Source organism: Drosophila grimshawi, unplaced genomic scaffold (assembly GCF_018153295.1).
Source record: "Drosophila grimshawi isolate 15287-2541.00 unplaced genomic scaffold, ASM1815329v1 contig_44, whole genome shotgun sequence".
NCBI classification, from domain to species: Eukaryota; Metazoa; Arthropoda; class Insecta; order Diptera; family Drosophilidae; genus Drosophila; species Drosophila grimshawi.
Window position 1 is genome coordinate 11507580 of NW_025063240.1, and position 14996 is coordinate 11522575.

Genomic DNA, 14996 nt, shown 5'->3' on the forward strand with positions numbered 1-14996 from the left:
ATGCGATAATACAGTGGGGTAGGATAAGGAGTTAAGAACGGGTGGTGAATATGCGGAATAAGTGAAATACCCCATTAAATGCATTGGCAAAGCAAGGGTGTTTTTGTTATTGATTCATTACACGGTCTACAGGGTGTAATATATCTAGTAAATCTTAGGTGAATCGACTCATAGAGAACTCTATATACAATAAGCGCTGATTTGTAATTAGCATTTTATTCATTTCCCACAACAATGGAAGCAAGTTGGACTCTCTTCCACAATACAATATTGTCTGCTTAGAGCTTATACATAGTCTTCAACAGTCTTTAACACGATAACAGAATAGTCAAATAAACAAACATAAAATATGAGTAAAGCTTCTGATTCTTCACTTATGTCAATTACGTAGTGATGCTCAGCCAAACCAATGGGCGCCCATGCAATCCCGCGTCCATTCCGTTTGGCAGACCCAACACCACTCAAAGCCGCAGCCGGCACGTGTGCAGACCATGTGCATGCAGCCACCTGGAAAGGAGTGAGAGTGAAACGATTGATAATTGCTGACAGATAACTTGATGGTTACAACTTACCATCACGTTCCGTTGGTGTGCGACATTTGGGGCAAGGTTTGGTGCTGACTTTGATTGTCACATTGCTGGCCTCTTCCCAGCGAGCCTCCGCAGCGCGCTGTCCAAACAAATAATGTATTGATTCTAGATGCAATCATCACTTTTTGGTAAAGATGACACACTTACATTGGGATCCACGCTGTATTCACAGGAATTTTGGGCGCTAGCCGTGTCGCCCTCGGGCAAACATTCGCCAATGTGATAGCCCTGCAAACAGTTGCGACAGAAGACATAGCCACAGCCGCCCTGGCAGGTCACCTTGCGGCAATCGGGCTCGACGAGCAGGCCCATGCCACAGCCCGGCTGCGGGCAGAGCACGCCACCCGCCTGCAGCACAAACTCCTCGGTGGCAAAGCGCTGATAGCGTTCATATTCCTCGCGTGACAGCAGCTTAAAGTGATGGATCTCCTCGATGAAGGAATGCTCACAGCCCGCCGGACAGGGCAGCGTATAGCCAAAGTCCGGATGCGGCATAAACTGGCGTTCGCCGAGTCGCGAGCGACAATAGTCGCGGAAGCAATCGATGCAGGTGACGTGCTGCGAGGCGCACGGAAAAACCAAAACTGTTTCGCTACAAAATATAACGCAGAGATAAACTTGCTGCAGATTCAAATGCAGAACAAGGCACGCTCACCTGACATCTGTGCAGGCCAAGCAGGGCACATCTTTGATATTGTTCTTGATTAGATTCAAGGGAGCCGCAAAGTCTTTTTCGCCACCCGAGACATGCTCGGCGCACTTGAAATAGAACTCAGCGAAGGGCGGATCTCCCGCCTCGTTGTCCACACAGGCAATTTCGAGACTCTCGCAATGGCCGCGAATACGTCGCTCTCTGAGCACATCGTCCCAGCACTCGGGATCACGATGTACGGTGAAAGCGCCACCCTTGCAGAGGGCACATCTCACCCGGAGTTTGCCTCGGCACAGTTTCTGGCACTGGCCGCAATGTACAAAGAAATGCGCCTTGGCACGCACTCGCTCTGCAGAGAAGCAATGAATGTTATGTAATAACTCGCTCCAGCCGTAGCCAAATGTGGCTCACCCACCCTCTGCGGTGATATTCAGACGCTCCTCGCTCTCTAGCTGCAAGTCGAGCAGAGTTTCGTTCAGCGGCTTGGACGGCTCTTCCGGGGGTGACTCCTCCTCCAGCAAAGTGCTGGCCTTCCGCTCCCGCTCAGCGGGACGCAAGCGAATTGCGTGCAGCACACTTTGCTGGCCAAGATCACATTGCTACTGAGACGCATTATTGGAATTGTGCATAATTAAAGTGAATTTCGCACTTACCTCAATGGTGGTTGCATTGCTTAGCTCCTTCCCAGCAAATATGATCTTCACTTCATCGGGGTGCAGTCCTAGTTGTGGCGCCACCAGCTCCTTAACGTTTTTGATGTCCCACTGCGGCTCCAAGTTGACGGACAGTGTGCGACCCGTGTTTGTTTTCACGTAAATGCTGAGTGTGTTCGTCAACTTGCCTCCAATTTGCAGTAGCTCCAGCATTTTGCGTACAAAGGATGCAATAAAATTGAAAATAAAACTCATTGAAAGCAGCCAGCAATCATAATAATCATAACATAATCGAAAACAAAACTAGAAATTTGGTAATCAGACACGGGTATTTTTCGGTATCTCGGCGCGACTGATAAGGTTATCAAATTAGCAGTTACAAAGTCCCAACGCGTGTAATTAATGAAAATCGTCATTCAATTTTTATAATTGTGTTATTATTCGATAAAATAGTTGCCAATTGTACTGCATTTGTGCTGTAAATGTGCTTTAACATTTACACACAATGCTATTTAAAAGTAGCAGTTCACAGCTTTTGCCAACACCGCCGACACTTGCTCATTGTACAACACCAAAGCAATCAGCTGTCGTGTCTGCGCAACAGTTTTTGACATTCGCTTGTCTGCGTTTTGTGCGTTTGAGCGGCAATATTGGAAAGGGTGTTCAGGCAAATTTTGTTTCATATGTTTTTTAAAAAAGTGACAATGTTTAAAATAAGTGAAGTCAATATTGACTTATTTGCAGCTGGACCCGAGTATTCACTGTGTCATTGTGTGGCCGCCGATTTGCGAATGGGTAAAGGAATTGCCGTCAAATTTCGGTGAGTTTCTTGTTAGTTAAATTTTCCTTTCTCCGCTAACGGAATTTGTGCATATTACAGTAATAAATTTGGAGGGCTTGCCGACTTGCAACAACAAAACGTGCAACCCGGTGGCGTTGCCATATTGCAGCGTCAACAACGCTACATTTACTATCTAATCACCAAGCAGAGCAGCTGGGGTAAACCCACCTATCAGCTGCTCCACAGCTCCCTGACTGCCATGAAGGAGCATATGGTAAGCAAGTGGAGATTAACCCATGAATAACTATAATAAATTGCCATTATTTAATATTTCCCCTTCAGCTCAAACACAATGTGCAGAAATTGGCGCTGCCTCGCATCGGTTGCGGTTTGGATGGCCTCAACTGGTCCAAAGTGAAAGATATGCTCATCGAGATATTTGCAGCAGATGATGTTGAATTACTCGTATTTAATTATGTAGCAGGCAACACCAAATAAATAACTAACAGTATATAAAGGAGGAACACATTTACTCCGGCGGTGGTGGCTCAAAGTTGTAAACGGTTATCTCCACATCGTCGCGGCCAAAGACTTCTTGCAACAAAAAGCGTACAAAATTCCATTCCAGTCCATCGATGCCACATCCTATGCGTGGTATAGCCAACTTTTGTATATCATTCTTGAGCTACAGTAAAATTAAGATCCAAGATTAATTAAAAACTAGTATAAATTTTAGATTAGTTGAACACTTACCATATGTTCACGCATCTTCTCCAACGATGTCTGCATCGATTCGTATGTGGGCTTGGCCCAGCTCTGCGACTTAGTCACCAGATAGTAGATATAGCGATCCCCATCCTTCAGCACAGCTACTTCACCGGCGCGTGCCTTCTGGGCCAGCAGCTCGTCCACCTTGCCATAGATCTCCTTAAACTTAACGGCTATGCCAGCGCCCATGACCATATCGGCGCCAACACAATGCGCCAGCGAATGGGTCTTCGGCGCCGAGAAGAGATCGCCATTGACTTCATTTACTTGATAGCCAGTCATGCCGTTAACGAAAGCCCGTTGAAAGGCGAGACGCACATCGGAAACTGCCGGCGAAAACATTTATGTTTGAGTACAGAATTCGAAATGATTGAATATATTTTGAGATAAATATGTATCCAAAGTAAGCAAGCTTGTTGAGAGTGTACCGACTAGTAGATATCCTTCGAAATGACTTAACACGCTTAGCTTACTAACATCAGAAGTTTCATAAATAAATAATTTATTTATTTTTCAAATAGGTGCATATGCCAAATATGAAGTCTTTTAATCTTCGTTTTTTGTGTATTTATTCGATTTTACAATGAATTCTTAAATTTGTACATTTTCGATTCATTTCAGGCATTTGCCGGTGTCTTTTTATTTGATTTTGTATAACAATGTATAATATAAATAACCATAAATAAATACATATATATTTATGTATTTGTCTGGTGCTCTCTAACCCAACGCCTATAAACTATATTTTTAACGGTGCATTTTGTGCTTTGTTCGAATACAAATAAAACCATGCAAACCAGTTTGAGTGTCATAAATTAGCATAAGTAAATTATATAAATATATATATATATTAATATATACAAAAATTCGATACTGCTTCCCCCTTCCCACACTTAGAATGGGGTCTTCTCTCTGTGAAGCGATTGTCGCGATGAGCTGACGCTGCGCGGCAAATGCATGAGCTTCATGTGATGACAGGTGGGGCACATGACCTTTATGGTATCCTGCTCCATGCAGGGCGGTTCGTAGAAGAAGGCAATGATATCAACGCTATCGCTGACGAAGACCAGATCCAGCAGACTGCGCACTCGGTACCAATCCAAACGATCGATGCCACAGCCCAGGCGTGGAATCGCCAATTTGCTCACATTGTGTTCACGCTAAAAAAAAAAAACATGATGATAAATGACAAATCCGGATGGATAACAAGCGGAAACCAAGTTCACCATATGTTCTCGCATGGCTAGCAGAGCGTAATAGAGAGCTGTATAGGTGCATTTCTCGTGTGCCCGCTCCTTGGTCACCAGATTGTAGATGTAGCGACCGCCCTGCTCCAGCACAGCCACATTGCCAGTGTGCCGCTGCTGCTTCTTCAGATCATCCACATGTCCAAATTTGCAACGAAACTGCAAATTGATACCGGCACACATGGCAAAGTCAGCACTAACCGAATGCACCAGTGCAAAGTTTTCCGGTGCGCTAAACAGATTGCCCTTCGCCTCGGTAATTTGACACTTGGGCGCAGCCAACTGCAAATGGGGGATTAACACTAAGTCGCCACTCGTTGAGTAGATTTGAAGCAATTACTACTCACCTCGCTGCTTATGTCGTCATGCTCACAAACTAGTATCTCGATGGGGTATTCGCCATGGGCAAAGATCTGCTGTAGAATGCGCTTCACTTGCTTCCAATCGAGGCCATCGTTGCCACAACAGATTCGGGGCATCGCCACTTTGGTGATTTCATGATTGCGCTATATATAAGTACAAAGTACATAAGTGATTTATTGTGCCAACAAATGAACTGTAAATTAACGAAGAATTATTGGAAATTGTCTACAATTGACATATTTAAAAAATAAATAAATAAAATATACGTAATAGTTGCTGCTTATGAAATACATGTAAATATCGATTAAGCTTCTGTATTGAAATTTCAAATAAATTAGCCTTGAGATAAATATTTGACTGGTAAATATAATAATTGTCGCTTATGTGATATAGGTAAATATTGAAACTCACTCTAAGTTTACAATTTGCTGACAATATGTAAATATTTAAAAGATAAATAAATTAATAAAGCAAATATATTTAATTTATTTAAATTAAACTTTTATGAAAAACCTAATTGCAAAATTCAAATCGCGTCATATCTGAATTTAGACTAAACTCAGCAAGACTCTTTCTGCTTCTCGTCCCTTGTCACTCCGCTTGTCTCTTACTGATTTAAGATAATTGCTTTTAAATGATATGCTCACCATATGCTCCCGCATGCAAATCAACGCCGCCTGAACATCATCGTATGTTGAGGTCGCATACAGATTTGACTTGGTCACCAGATGGTAAACGAATCGGGAATTGTGCTCCAGGACGACACAATTGCCGCTGGTCACGCGGCGGGTGCGCAGCTCATCGACATCGCCAAAGATTAGGCCGAACTGCCAGGCGAGTGTGCCGCGGATGGCACTGAAGGATGACTCCACGGCGTGCGCCAAAGCATAGCTCTGTGGTGCTTGGAACAGATCGAGTTTCGCCTCAACGATTTTCACGTTCGTGTTGGCCATTATTTTTCTGTTGTTTGGTTTTGTTTGTTTTGTGGTAATTGTAATTGTTGTTTTGACTGCAATTAAGTGTGATTATTTCTGGGTTGAAAACGTTGCCAATGCCAAAAAGCAAAAACTTACCCGTTGCACGCACTGCGGAAACTTTCACGAAGCCAAAGCGAACACTATTTTTCAGTTTTTTTTATTCTTTTTTCTTTTTTGTTGTATTTTTGGCTGTTTGTTTTGTTTGTTGAAGAAGAACCAAAACCAAAAAGTATATTAAAGCAATTAGCGAAAAATTTTCAGCGTCTCACGTTTTTCGATAAGTTTATAATTGACACCAAATAACAAAAACACACACACCACAGTTAGTACCTTGTTTTGTTGTGCTTATATGTGTATAAATATATATATATATATAATTTTCGAGTTGATTATTTATCAATTAACACAGGCTCGACGACTGTTCGACGACCGTTCGACTGTCGCCAGCAGCGTTCTGCAGTTGAATGGAATGCGCCGCTGAGCGTGCCACTTGTGAAAGCAGCTCTTGAAAAGCCCAAAAGCCCAGACCCAAGTCATCAAAGGCCCCAAATTGCGGCTTTTGGATGACAACTCTGACTCAGCAGTGTTGTTGTTGTTCTATAATATGCCATCATGCTGCTGCTGATGATGATGACATATGATTATACTCTGTATATTTGTATTTGTGTGCTTGTATTTTCTGTTTACTTGTTATCGTCTGTTTGTCTATTTGTTTGTTTGTTTTTCTTATTTTATTTTTTGTTTTTTGTTAGAATTTGCTATTAATTTATTGTTGTTTTGCCCCAGGCACAAGAGGAGAACTTTTATTTTGCCCAAAAATGAGACTCTTGTTACTAGATTTCGAAATCTATGCCCCATAAAACCAAAGCTGCTTCAGCCGATAACCATATTGATAGAGGCACCTGACTGACTTACTGACTATAAGTGTGTTTAGGTATGTGTGTGTAGGCGTCTCTCGTCAACAGTCAACGGTAATCAGTGGCATGTTCTAAATAGGGGCAGTCAAGCGAGCAGCAATTAAAAACACACATACTTGTTGTTCAAAATTAATGTGACTTAAATTATAATTATTTGTGCACATAGCCGGTGAAATCGAATATTAACATACACAAACACACATACACACACACATGTATATATATAAACACACACCGCATACAAATTACCATATTAAGCGGTTAGTAAGAGAATACCGTATTAGCAACAGCAACAACAACAATGACGCATAAGCTTTTTTTTTAAGTTCGTCATTGGCGCCAAAAATAGTAAGCGACTGGTGCGTGTCTCGGCTAAGGATGCCGCTATACAACACTGAACCTGCCTAATATAAACAATAAATATTTGTTTATTGAACGCTTGCATCGCTAACAATAAAATGCGCATCTAACCACACAAACTTTACTAAAGTGCATGTGGTTTTTTTTTTTTGCAAATTAGCATTTATGAGCAGTCTTTTAGAAAGTGTGCAAGCAACTTGCATTGGCCAAGGTCACTTTAATTTAATTATATGCGAGCGCAATTCCCCTCCCCCTCCCCTCTTCAATCTACTACATCTTTCTCTCTCTCTATATTGTGGGTCTGCTTCTACGCATTTCTACGCATGGCGCGAGCAATTGTTTATAATTTAAATTTCACTTTTCATCCATCGAGACGAATCGTCATCGTCGACGCATTCGTTGTCGCAGTCGCTTGGAGCACCTTGTGGAAAAGCGATAGCAGAATAGTCGTCGACATCAACGTCTCCAACTCAGTTCATGGCAGTTTAATTTGGCGCTCCGACGGCACACAACGAACACGAGAGGCACAAAAAAGAACCAAATTTATATATATAAACTATACGCATTGTGCCTTTGATTTGTTGTAGTCGTAAAATTCGCTGTTGTTGTTGTTAGTGTTGCAAATTACATAAATAGTTTGATTGCGTGCAGAGATTGCGTTAATAATAAATTTGTATGTGTATTGGTGTTAATTAGTATACTTTACATTGTATTTGTTTAGTTAGATGTTGCGCTAGCCGGCGCGCTGCAAACATTTGTCGTATTTTTCTTTTGTTGGGCAATTATTAAGCGCACACTAAATCTCCCAAACAAGCGAAAAATACGAATAGATATCGAATTACTATTTGAAGAGCGCTTAACAACAGTTAAAACGTTCTGAAACACACACGGCTGAATCGTTAACTAAAAAGTGTCAGACAAAAAGGCAAAAAACAAACTTGAAAGCAACAGCGGCAGAGACAACGACGTCGACGTCGAAGCGTCAGCTGTTTTGGTTTGATTATTTGCTGCCCCTTTTGCCGTTTTCGTACGTTACGTAGCTGTTGCTTTTAAGTTGTTGTTGTGTTTGTTGTTCTTGTTCTTGTTATTGTCTTACGAGTGTGTTCTTCTTACGTAGCTTCAAGTTGTTTCTCTGTTTTTGGGTTTTGTTTGTATATTTGTGTATTGTGTATTGAGTTTTGTTATTGTATTATTTGTGTATAGTATTTGTTGTGGCATTTTGTAGAACGCTTTTGCCATATTTGCTGCAATGACATCGCTGACATTGTGCTGCTCGCGTCGTGCGATCGCTGCCAACGCCTACGTCAACGGCAATTGGCGGTTTATTCAAACACTTCAAAGGCGCCAACAATTACAACAACAACAGCAATGTGGGCGTCACTGCGCAGCTGCAACAGCAACAGCGGCAGCAACAACAACAGCTCCAAAAACCAATGCAAATATTGGCGGTAAGTTGATGCTTTATTATGCTAATTACGCGTGCAATTGTTTATTATTTATTATCTGTGCGTTATGATTAATTTGCCTATCTCTAGTTTCCCACTCTTCACGCCATTTGACAGTTGGCTGACAACCCTGTCCATTATTTTGAATGCTGTCACCTTTAGTTTCCGTAGTAGTACAGACGCGAATCTTACGTATTATGAACTACGTCGAATGCCACCCACACAAAACGAACAAAATAAAAATTTTGCATATATACACAAAAATATAGATTTATTTAAAACACATGTCTTCTGCTCACACACAGAGCAGCGACCAGCAACTGTTTGGACATTCATTTATTGATAAATAGAAAAGGGGCGAACAATCGCTTAATTAAACAATGTTTTGGTCTTTAGCGTAAAAACATTTTGCGATAAGCTTTAACAAGAATTTGTGGTGAATAAATATAACAAATTCACTTAGTTCTTAATATGTTTAATCACCAGCAAGGGCGTACAGGTCAAATGTGTTTTTTAGTATGTTATTTCTTTTGAAAAACATGACGATTATGGTCAAAGTTTGGCCATTAGATTAACAATGTACTCAGATTTAGAAACTCTTCCATACGGAATTCATCATGTCAACATTCTATAGAAAAAGTTCCCTGGCACTCGATGCCAAATTTTCCACTGGAACAACTTGGTCAAAACTGAATCGATGTATTCTTTTGTTCTCGTTTGGCAACTAGCTTAATGCTGCAATTAATTAAGAACTCCCTCAATTAAATGTTTTGTTTTCCTTTGTCGTCGTTGTGGCTTGTATTCAGTTTCATTCATCGAGCATGACTAATGACATTTTGATAGCCTAATTGAAAGCGCATTAAATATTCCGACACTTGTTCAATATGCTAAACACAACCCGTTTTGCTTCCAATCAATTTTGTATACAAATCGAAACAGGCGCTGACAAATATACACAGCTATAAGTACATATATAAATAGACTTTTTGTCTAGGCTTTATTGAAACATTACGCTGCAGTGCAAAATTGATAAGTTCTTAAATCATCAAAATTAATAGAGGGGCTGGTGTTGAAAAACACCATAAAAAAAACGATATTATGGCGAAGCAGAAATTTAGACTGATAAGATTGGGTTTGTAAGGCAATCAACGCAATTTAGTATTAGTTTGTATAGGTCATCGATCAAACTTTGCGTGGTGTCAAATGTTTGTGTGTGTGTGTGTGTGTGTGGGTGGGTGGGTGTGTCTTGTAAATAGCTGTAAATAACATATGTAACAGGTAAACGCTGCTTGGTAAACATTTCCGTAATTAATCGGGGAACAGGCGCTAATGCAAACCAGCTGGTTCCGCATAAGTAATTTATCCACAAGCTAAGCTAAAAATACTTGGGTGTATTGCTGCCATTCAAATGGATCAATTGAAGTTCAAGGTCATTAAACAACAAGCGCTCGTCCCACACACACACACACACACACATACACGTCGACAAACTGGAAGTGAGCTACAAATAAACACGTATTCAGCCGCATGAATAATAATTTTCGGTATATCTATCTATGTGTTTGAACTGTCTGCGAGCCCCCTTCGAACAGATAGCTATAAAAATAAAGGCAACTCGAAGAGCGAATACACTCTTTAACGATATATAAAATGTAGCCAGTTATATCTATATATATACAAGTATATGGATTTAATTGAGCTTAGTTATGCAACCTGTTGAATTGTATATGCATCAGTTAGTTAGTTGAATACATTTCAAATAAACAAACAAAACAATCTAGATTATAAATATTTAATTTGTCTGCTGAGAAGAGCATAAAATGTTTACTGCCAGCCAGAGAGTTCTAGTTCTAGTTCCATATCAACATCAGCGTCTATCTAAATCGAGGTATACTAAACGACTGCCTGCTGCTGCTGATAAGTGTTGGTAAGCACTCGCTCTCATTCTCCCGTGAGTTATCTCTCTCTCTCTCTCTTTCTGTCTCTCTCACTATCTCACTCTCTCGCTCGCTCTATCTGTGCGGCATTTATGATATGAGCAGTTTCGAGCGTTGCCAAAAACAAAAACCCACAAATATTCGATTATCGCTCATCTCTTTGTTTGCGGTTCCTAACTGGATTGGGGAGGGGTTCTCAGTGTGAGATCAGTTGGCGTCTGAGAATTTGTGCGATTAATTAGACGGCAAAAAGGGGCCCTTGTCACTTAGGCACTTCCAGGCCCAAAGCAAAAAAAGCAGTCGCATATTTGTCGCGTAGCTGAAAGCAACACGCTTTGAAGAGCATCTAATTCTTTTATTACTTTTTATTTTTAAAGCATTTACCATTTCAACGCGAAACATGTCGTCGTGTTCCTCTCAACAACTGGTGGCCGTCGATGAGTCGCGTCGCTTTATGATCGATTGCTTCATGGCCGTCAAGGTGCCCGAGGAGAATGCACGTGCTCAGGCCGATCTGTTGGTGGCTGCCGATTATCGTGGACATTTCAGTCATGGCATGAATCGTCTTGAGATGTACATCAATGATCTGGCCATCAATTCAACGAATGGCGCCGCCGAACCACAAGTGCTTAAGGAGACCCCTGCCACAGCCTGGGTGGATGGTTGCAACGGGTTGGGCGCTGTTGTTGGCAACTATTGCATGGATCTGGCCATCAAGAAGGCGAAGACTGTTGGCGTTGGCTGGGTCTGTGCCAAGGGATCGAATCATTATGGCATGGCTGGCTGGTATGCAATGAGGGCAATGAAACAGGGCCTGGTCGGCATGTCCATGACGAACACTTCACCCCTGATGGCACCCACGGGCGCCAAGGAGGCAGCTCTGGGCACCAATCCGCTCTCGTTGGGCGCACCCGCCAGCAATTCGGATCAATTCCTGCTGGACATGGCCACTACGGCGGTGGCTGTGGGCAAGATCGAGATACAGAATCGCAAAGGCGCCCCATTGCCCGATGGCTGGGCTCAGGATCCGAACGGTAATGTGACCAATGATGCCAAGTTGGGCTTTGCCACCGGCTGCCTTATGCCTCTGGGCGGCTCTGAGCTAACCTCCGGCTACAAGGGCTATGGACTGGGTGCCATGGTGGATATTCTCTCCGGGGTAATGGCTGGCGCCAAGTACTCCACCCAGGTGCGGAAGTGGACGCATGCGGGCGCCAATTCTGCAGCTGATCTGGGCCAAGTATTCATCGCTGTCGATCCGAATTGCTTTGCGCCTGAATTCGAGGAGCGCATGACTGACTTCAATTCACGTCTGCGCAACACAACGCCAGTAAGTATTTTTTGTTTTGTTCAGCTTTATACAATGTTCTCAATCTTCTCGAAACTTCACAGACCGATCCTAAGAAGCCTGTGCTGCTGGCCGGCGACAAGGAGAAGAACAACATGAAGGCTGTGGATGCAGCTGGCGGTATTCAATATCTGGAGAACCAGCTCAAGACTTGCGCCGCCTTGGCCGAGAAGCTGAAGATCAAACCGCTGAGCTTTAACTAAAACCGCTGAGCTTTAAGCTCTTCAAGAAGATGAGCCAGTGTTGCAAAGAAAACTGCCCCGATCTAAAAACATATTCATGTCATAGAAGTAAAGTAGCTTTTGCATTTCTATTCTGACCAAAGGACTTTTGATTAGTGCCTAAGTTGAATATCACTTCGATATAAAAGTTTGATATAATTATATACACTCACTAGTTGCTTGTTATTTAATATGATATTGTCAGCTAATAAATAGCTATAAACTTTAAGAACTCACAGAACTAATATGTCTTTTAAATGGAGCAATTAAAGAATTTAGAATCCGTTTACAGATTGTCCAAGGTGAGAGCTTTAATGGTAAGCATTGCCTGCTTTTTGGCATCCTTGTCAGCTGTTATAGACTCCCTGGTATTGCGGAGCTTGTAGAAACGACATTTGGTATCGAAGAGCAGTGGAACCTTCTCGATGACGGGCTGCACAATCATTGCAGAGCGCAACTCCTCGGCATTGTCCGTCTTGCTCATAGATTTGATGAAATCGATATAACGTTGATTCTCCTCGGTCAACGAACGCTTCTCCTCCAGCAACAGCAGGTTCTGGGCCTGAGCCATGGCCTGCTGGCGCCAAAAGTTCTTCAGGCTTTTATTCAGATTGACCAGATCTTCTTCGCTGATATCCACATGCTTCTTAATGTCCAGCGTTTGCAGCGTGAAATGCTCATCCACTTCACCAACATCGATGGGCTCCACAATCTCACCGCCCACAATGATCTTCTCGGACTCGGTTTGCAATTTGCGACATGTGATGGATAGTGCCAGGAGCAGTTCACCGCTCTTGACGATTTTCTCGAATTTCTACAGGATGGATTAGTGTTACCATACTGAAGATTGGATGTATTGTGAACTGTACCTTGGTCAACTCGTAACACTCCGTGCTGAGGATGCGCAGTTTTTCGTGTGTGGTTGTGCGATCGGAGTGCATCCGTTCCTCGATCTTCTTGCGCACATTCGAAAAATACTCGAATTCCAGGCGGAGATCATTGATCACCGAATTGTTCTCGGTTTCGACTTGCAGCATTTCAGTTTGGATTTCATTCTGTTTGTTTATCATCTTCGATTCCTCGGCATCCAATTTTTTGCTCTCCTCGAAGAAGGCCTGCTGGCGTTCGGTTAGCGAGCGAATTCTCTCATATTTGTGTGCATCCAATTCAGTGTTGTGAAGCGAATCGACGAAATCGTTTAGTTGACGTTGCATCTCCAGCATTTTATTGACAACCTGATCGCGTATCTCGAAACGACGCTCGATCTCGCGATTGACATTATCGTCTCGCTGCTCCAGATAGATCTTGTAGTCCTCCTGCAGTTGATGGCGTGTGTTCAGATTGGAGGCATGGATAATGTTCTCGCTGTTCTGCCGCATTGCGTCCACCTCCTCGGTGCGCAGATGCACCTCGTCGTAGTACTCCTTGAGCAGATCCTCCGCCTGCTGCTCGTACATATTTTTAGTCCCCTCGAGCATCGCCTGATAGCAGTCGTCAATGTGATCGATCAGCTCCAGCGTTTTGCCAAAGCTGCGCGACTGCTGGCGATGCGTCTGCGCCATATCATCCAGCAGCATCTGGATGCGATCGTTCTTATTGTCGATGATGCGCTGAGATTGTTCCCCCCACTGGATCATCTCGTCGCGCAACTCAACAATTTTGATCTGTGATGCCATTTCGTCCCATTCCTCCTTGCCACGCTGCTCCATGCGCTTGCCCAGCTCCAGCTCCACTTCCAGGGCATGCTGTGGGCGTATTCACATTCAATTAAGTCCACACTACACTCGCAGAAAAGTGTTGTTCTAATTCTAATACTTTTCGGCTTTTTAATATTTTTCACTTGGTATAAGTTATTATTAATAAGGACTACAAAATATTGCATATATACTCATTATAAGCATTTTTAGACTTGAAAAGCTTGAGTTTCCTTAAAGATGCATTTATAATAAGAAATAAGATATAATAATATTGCTTAAAGTAATCAATTTCATATCTAAAGCGTTTTCTATACATGTTTATATCTTTAAACGAGAACCATCCTAATTATTATAAACGAAAACAATCCTGGATTTATTTCCATTGACTCGAGGCTTGGTTTTATTAAATTTCTGAGATTTTTTTGAAAATTAGTTTTTGGTGTTGATTTACTTACGCGCATGACCAGCTTCTGTTCTTCAACTTTCTGCAGACGCTTGGCTTCCTTGCGCGCCGCCTTCTTCTGTGCCCTGGTGGGTGGGCGTGGCTTCTGTTCGTTCTCCTCATTGGCGGCATATTGTAAATAATTGTCCGAAATACGCGTTATGCGTATCTCCGGCATGTCAATGTGTGGATCCCTCACCGACATTTTGTTTGAGTTAAATTTCAATTTGTGAACAGAAAGTGTTATTTTTTGCACTCAGACTGTGCTTAACGTTTGAACAACGTATTTAAATGCCAAAGCAAAGCTTACTGCTGTCAATGGCGTTTGCCAACACTACAACTGGAGCTGAGCGCCAAGAAATTGGAAAAAGCTCTCTCCCGCGCAGCATCTCCAGTGCCGACGGCTGTCTGTGTGTGCGCTAGCCAAGTCAGTAGACGTTAATAGCTTGATACGTGCGGTTGTTCTCACAAAAGCGCACAAGCAACAGCAGCCAGGACAACTCGGATTAATAACAATTCTATCACTAACGGCACGCTGCTCTCTCTCTCTCTATGTGTGTGTGTGTGTGTGTGTTTTGTTTTTTTTCCCGGCTGCGCG

The 14996-nt window shown here is 42.5% G+C and overlaps 6 protein-coding genes across 6 annotated transcripts; 2 read left to right on the forward strand and 4 right to left on the reverse strand.

Annotated features, from left to right (window-relative positions):
* Positions 1-197: 197 nt before the first annotated feature.
* Positions 198-2397, reverse strand: LOC6556451 (E3 ubiquitin-protein ligase parkin). Its single transcript, XM_001984512.3, has 6 exons — positions 1896-2397; positions 1658-1841; positions 1246-1591; positions 738-1182; positions 573-669; positions 198-507 (listed from the first exon to the last, which is right to left on the reverse strand). Exons 1-6 carry the CDS (start codon positions 2148-2150, stop codon positions 398-400), a joined length of 1437 nt encoding a protein of 478 aa, XP_001984548.2. The 5' UTR covers positions 2151-2397; the 3' UTR covers positions 198-397.
* A 73-nt stretch (positions 2398-2470) lies between these two features.
* On the forward strand, positions 2471-3411 carry LOC6556470 (ADP-ribose glycohydrolase OARD1). Its single transcript, XM_001984511.3, has 3 exons — positions 2471-2715; positions 2776-2950; positions 3019-3411. Exons 1-3 carry the CDS (start codon positions 2579-2581, stop codon positions 3172-3174), a joined length of 468 nt encoding a protein of 155 aa, XP_001984547.2. The 5' UTR covers positions 2471-2578; the 3' UTR covers positions 3175-3411.
* Positions 3131-8073, reverse strand: LOC6556483 (ADP-ribose glycohydrolase OARD1). The gene is made up of 3 exons (XM_001984510.3): positions 8015-8073; positions 3430-3770; positions 3131-3361 (listed from the first exon to the last, which is right to left on the reverse strand). The coding sequence occupies exons 1-3, from the start codon at positions 8061-8063 to the stop codon at positions 3206-3208; spliced, it is 546 nt and encodes a 181-aa protein (XP_001984546.2). The 5' UTR covers positions 8064-8073; the 3' UTR covers positions 3131-3205.
* LOC6556508 lies at positions 4049-6220 on the reverse strand. Its single transcript, XM_001984509.3, has 5 exons — positions 6128-6220; positions 5702-6063; positions 5039-5197; positions 4671-4973; positions 4049-4604 (listed from the first exon to the last, which is right to left on the reverse strand). Exons 2-5 carry the CDS (start codon positions 6005-6007, stop codon positions 4338-4340), a joined length of 1035 nt encoding a protein of 344 aa, XP_001984545.1. The 5' UTR covers positions 6008-6063; positions 6128-6220; the 3' UTR covers positions 4049-4337.
* On the forward strand, positions 7816-12496 carry LOC6558657 (uncharacterized oxidoreductase YjmC). The gene is made up of 4 exons (XM_001984508.3): positions 7816-7981; positions 8534-8756; positions 11068-12020; positions 12083-12496. Exons 2-4 carry the CDS (start codon positions 8558-8560, stop codon positions 12239-12241), a joined length of 1311 nt encoding a protein of 436 aa, XP_001984544.1. The 5' UTR covers positions 7816-7981; positions 8534-8557; the 3' UTR covers positions 12242-12496.
* LOC6558639 (kinesin-related protein 4) lies at positions 12431-14676 on the reverse strand. The gene is made up of 3 exons (XM_001984507.3): positions 14412-14676; positions 13129-14004; positions 12431-13073 (listed from the first exon to the last, which is right to left on the reverse strand). Exons 1-3 carry the CDS (start codon positions 14601-14603, stop codon positions 12546-12548), a joined length of 1596 nt encoding a protein of 531 aa, XP_001984543.1. The 5' UTR covers positions 14604-14676; the 3' UTR covers positions 12431-12545.
* Between the last annotated feature and the right edge of the window lie 320 nt (positions 14677-14996).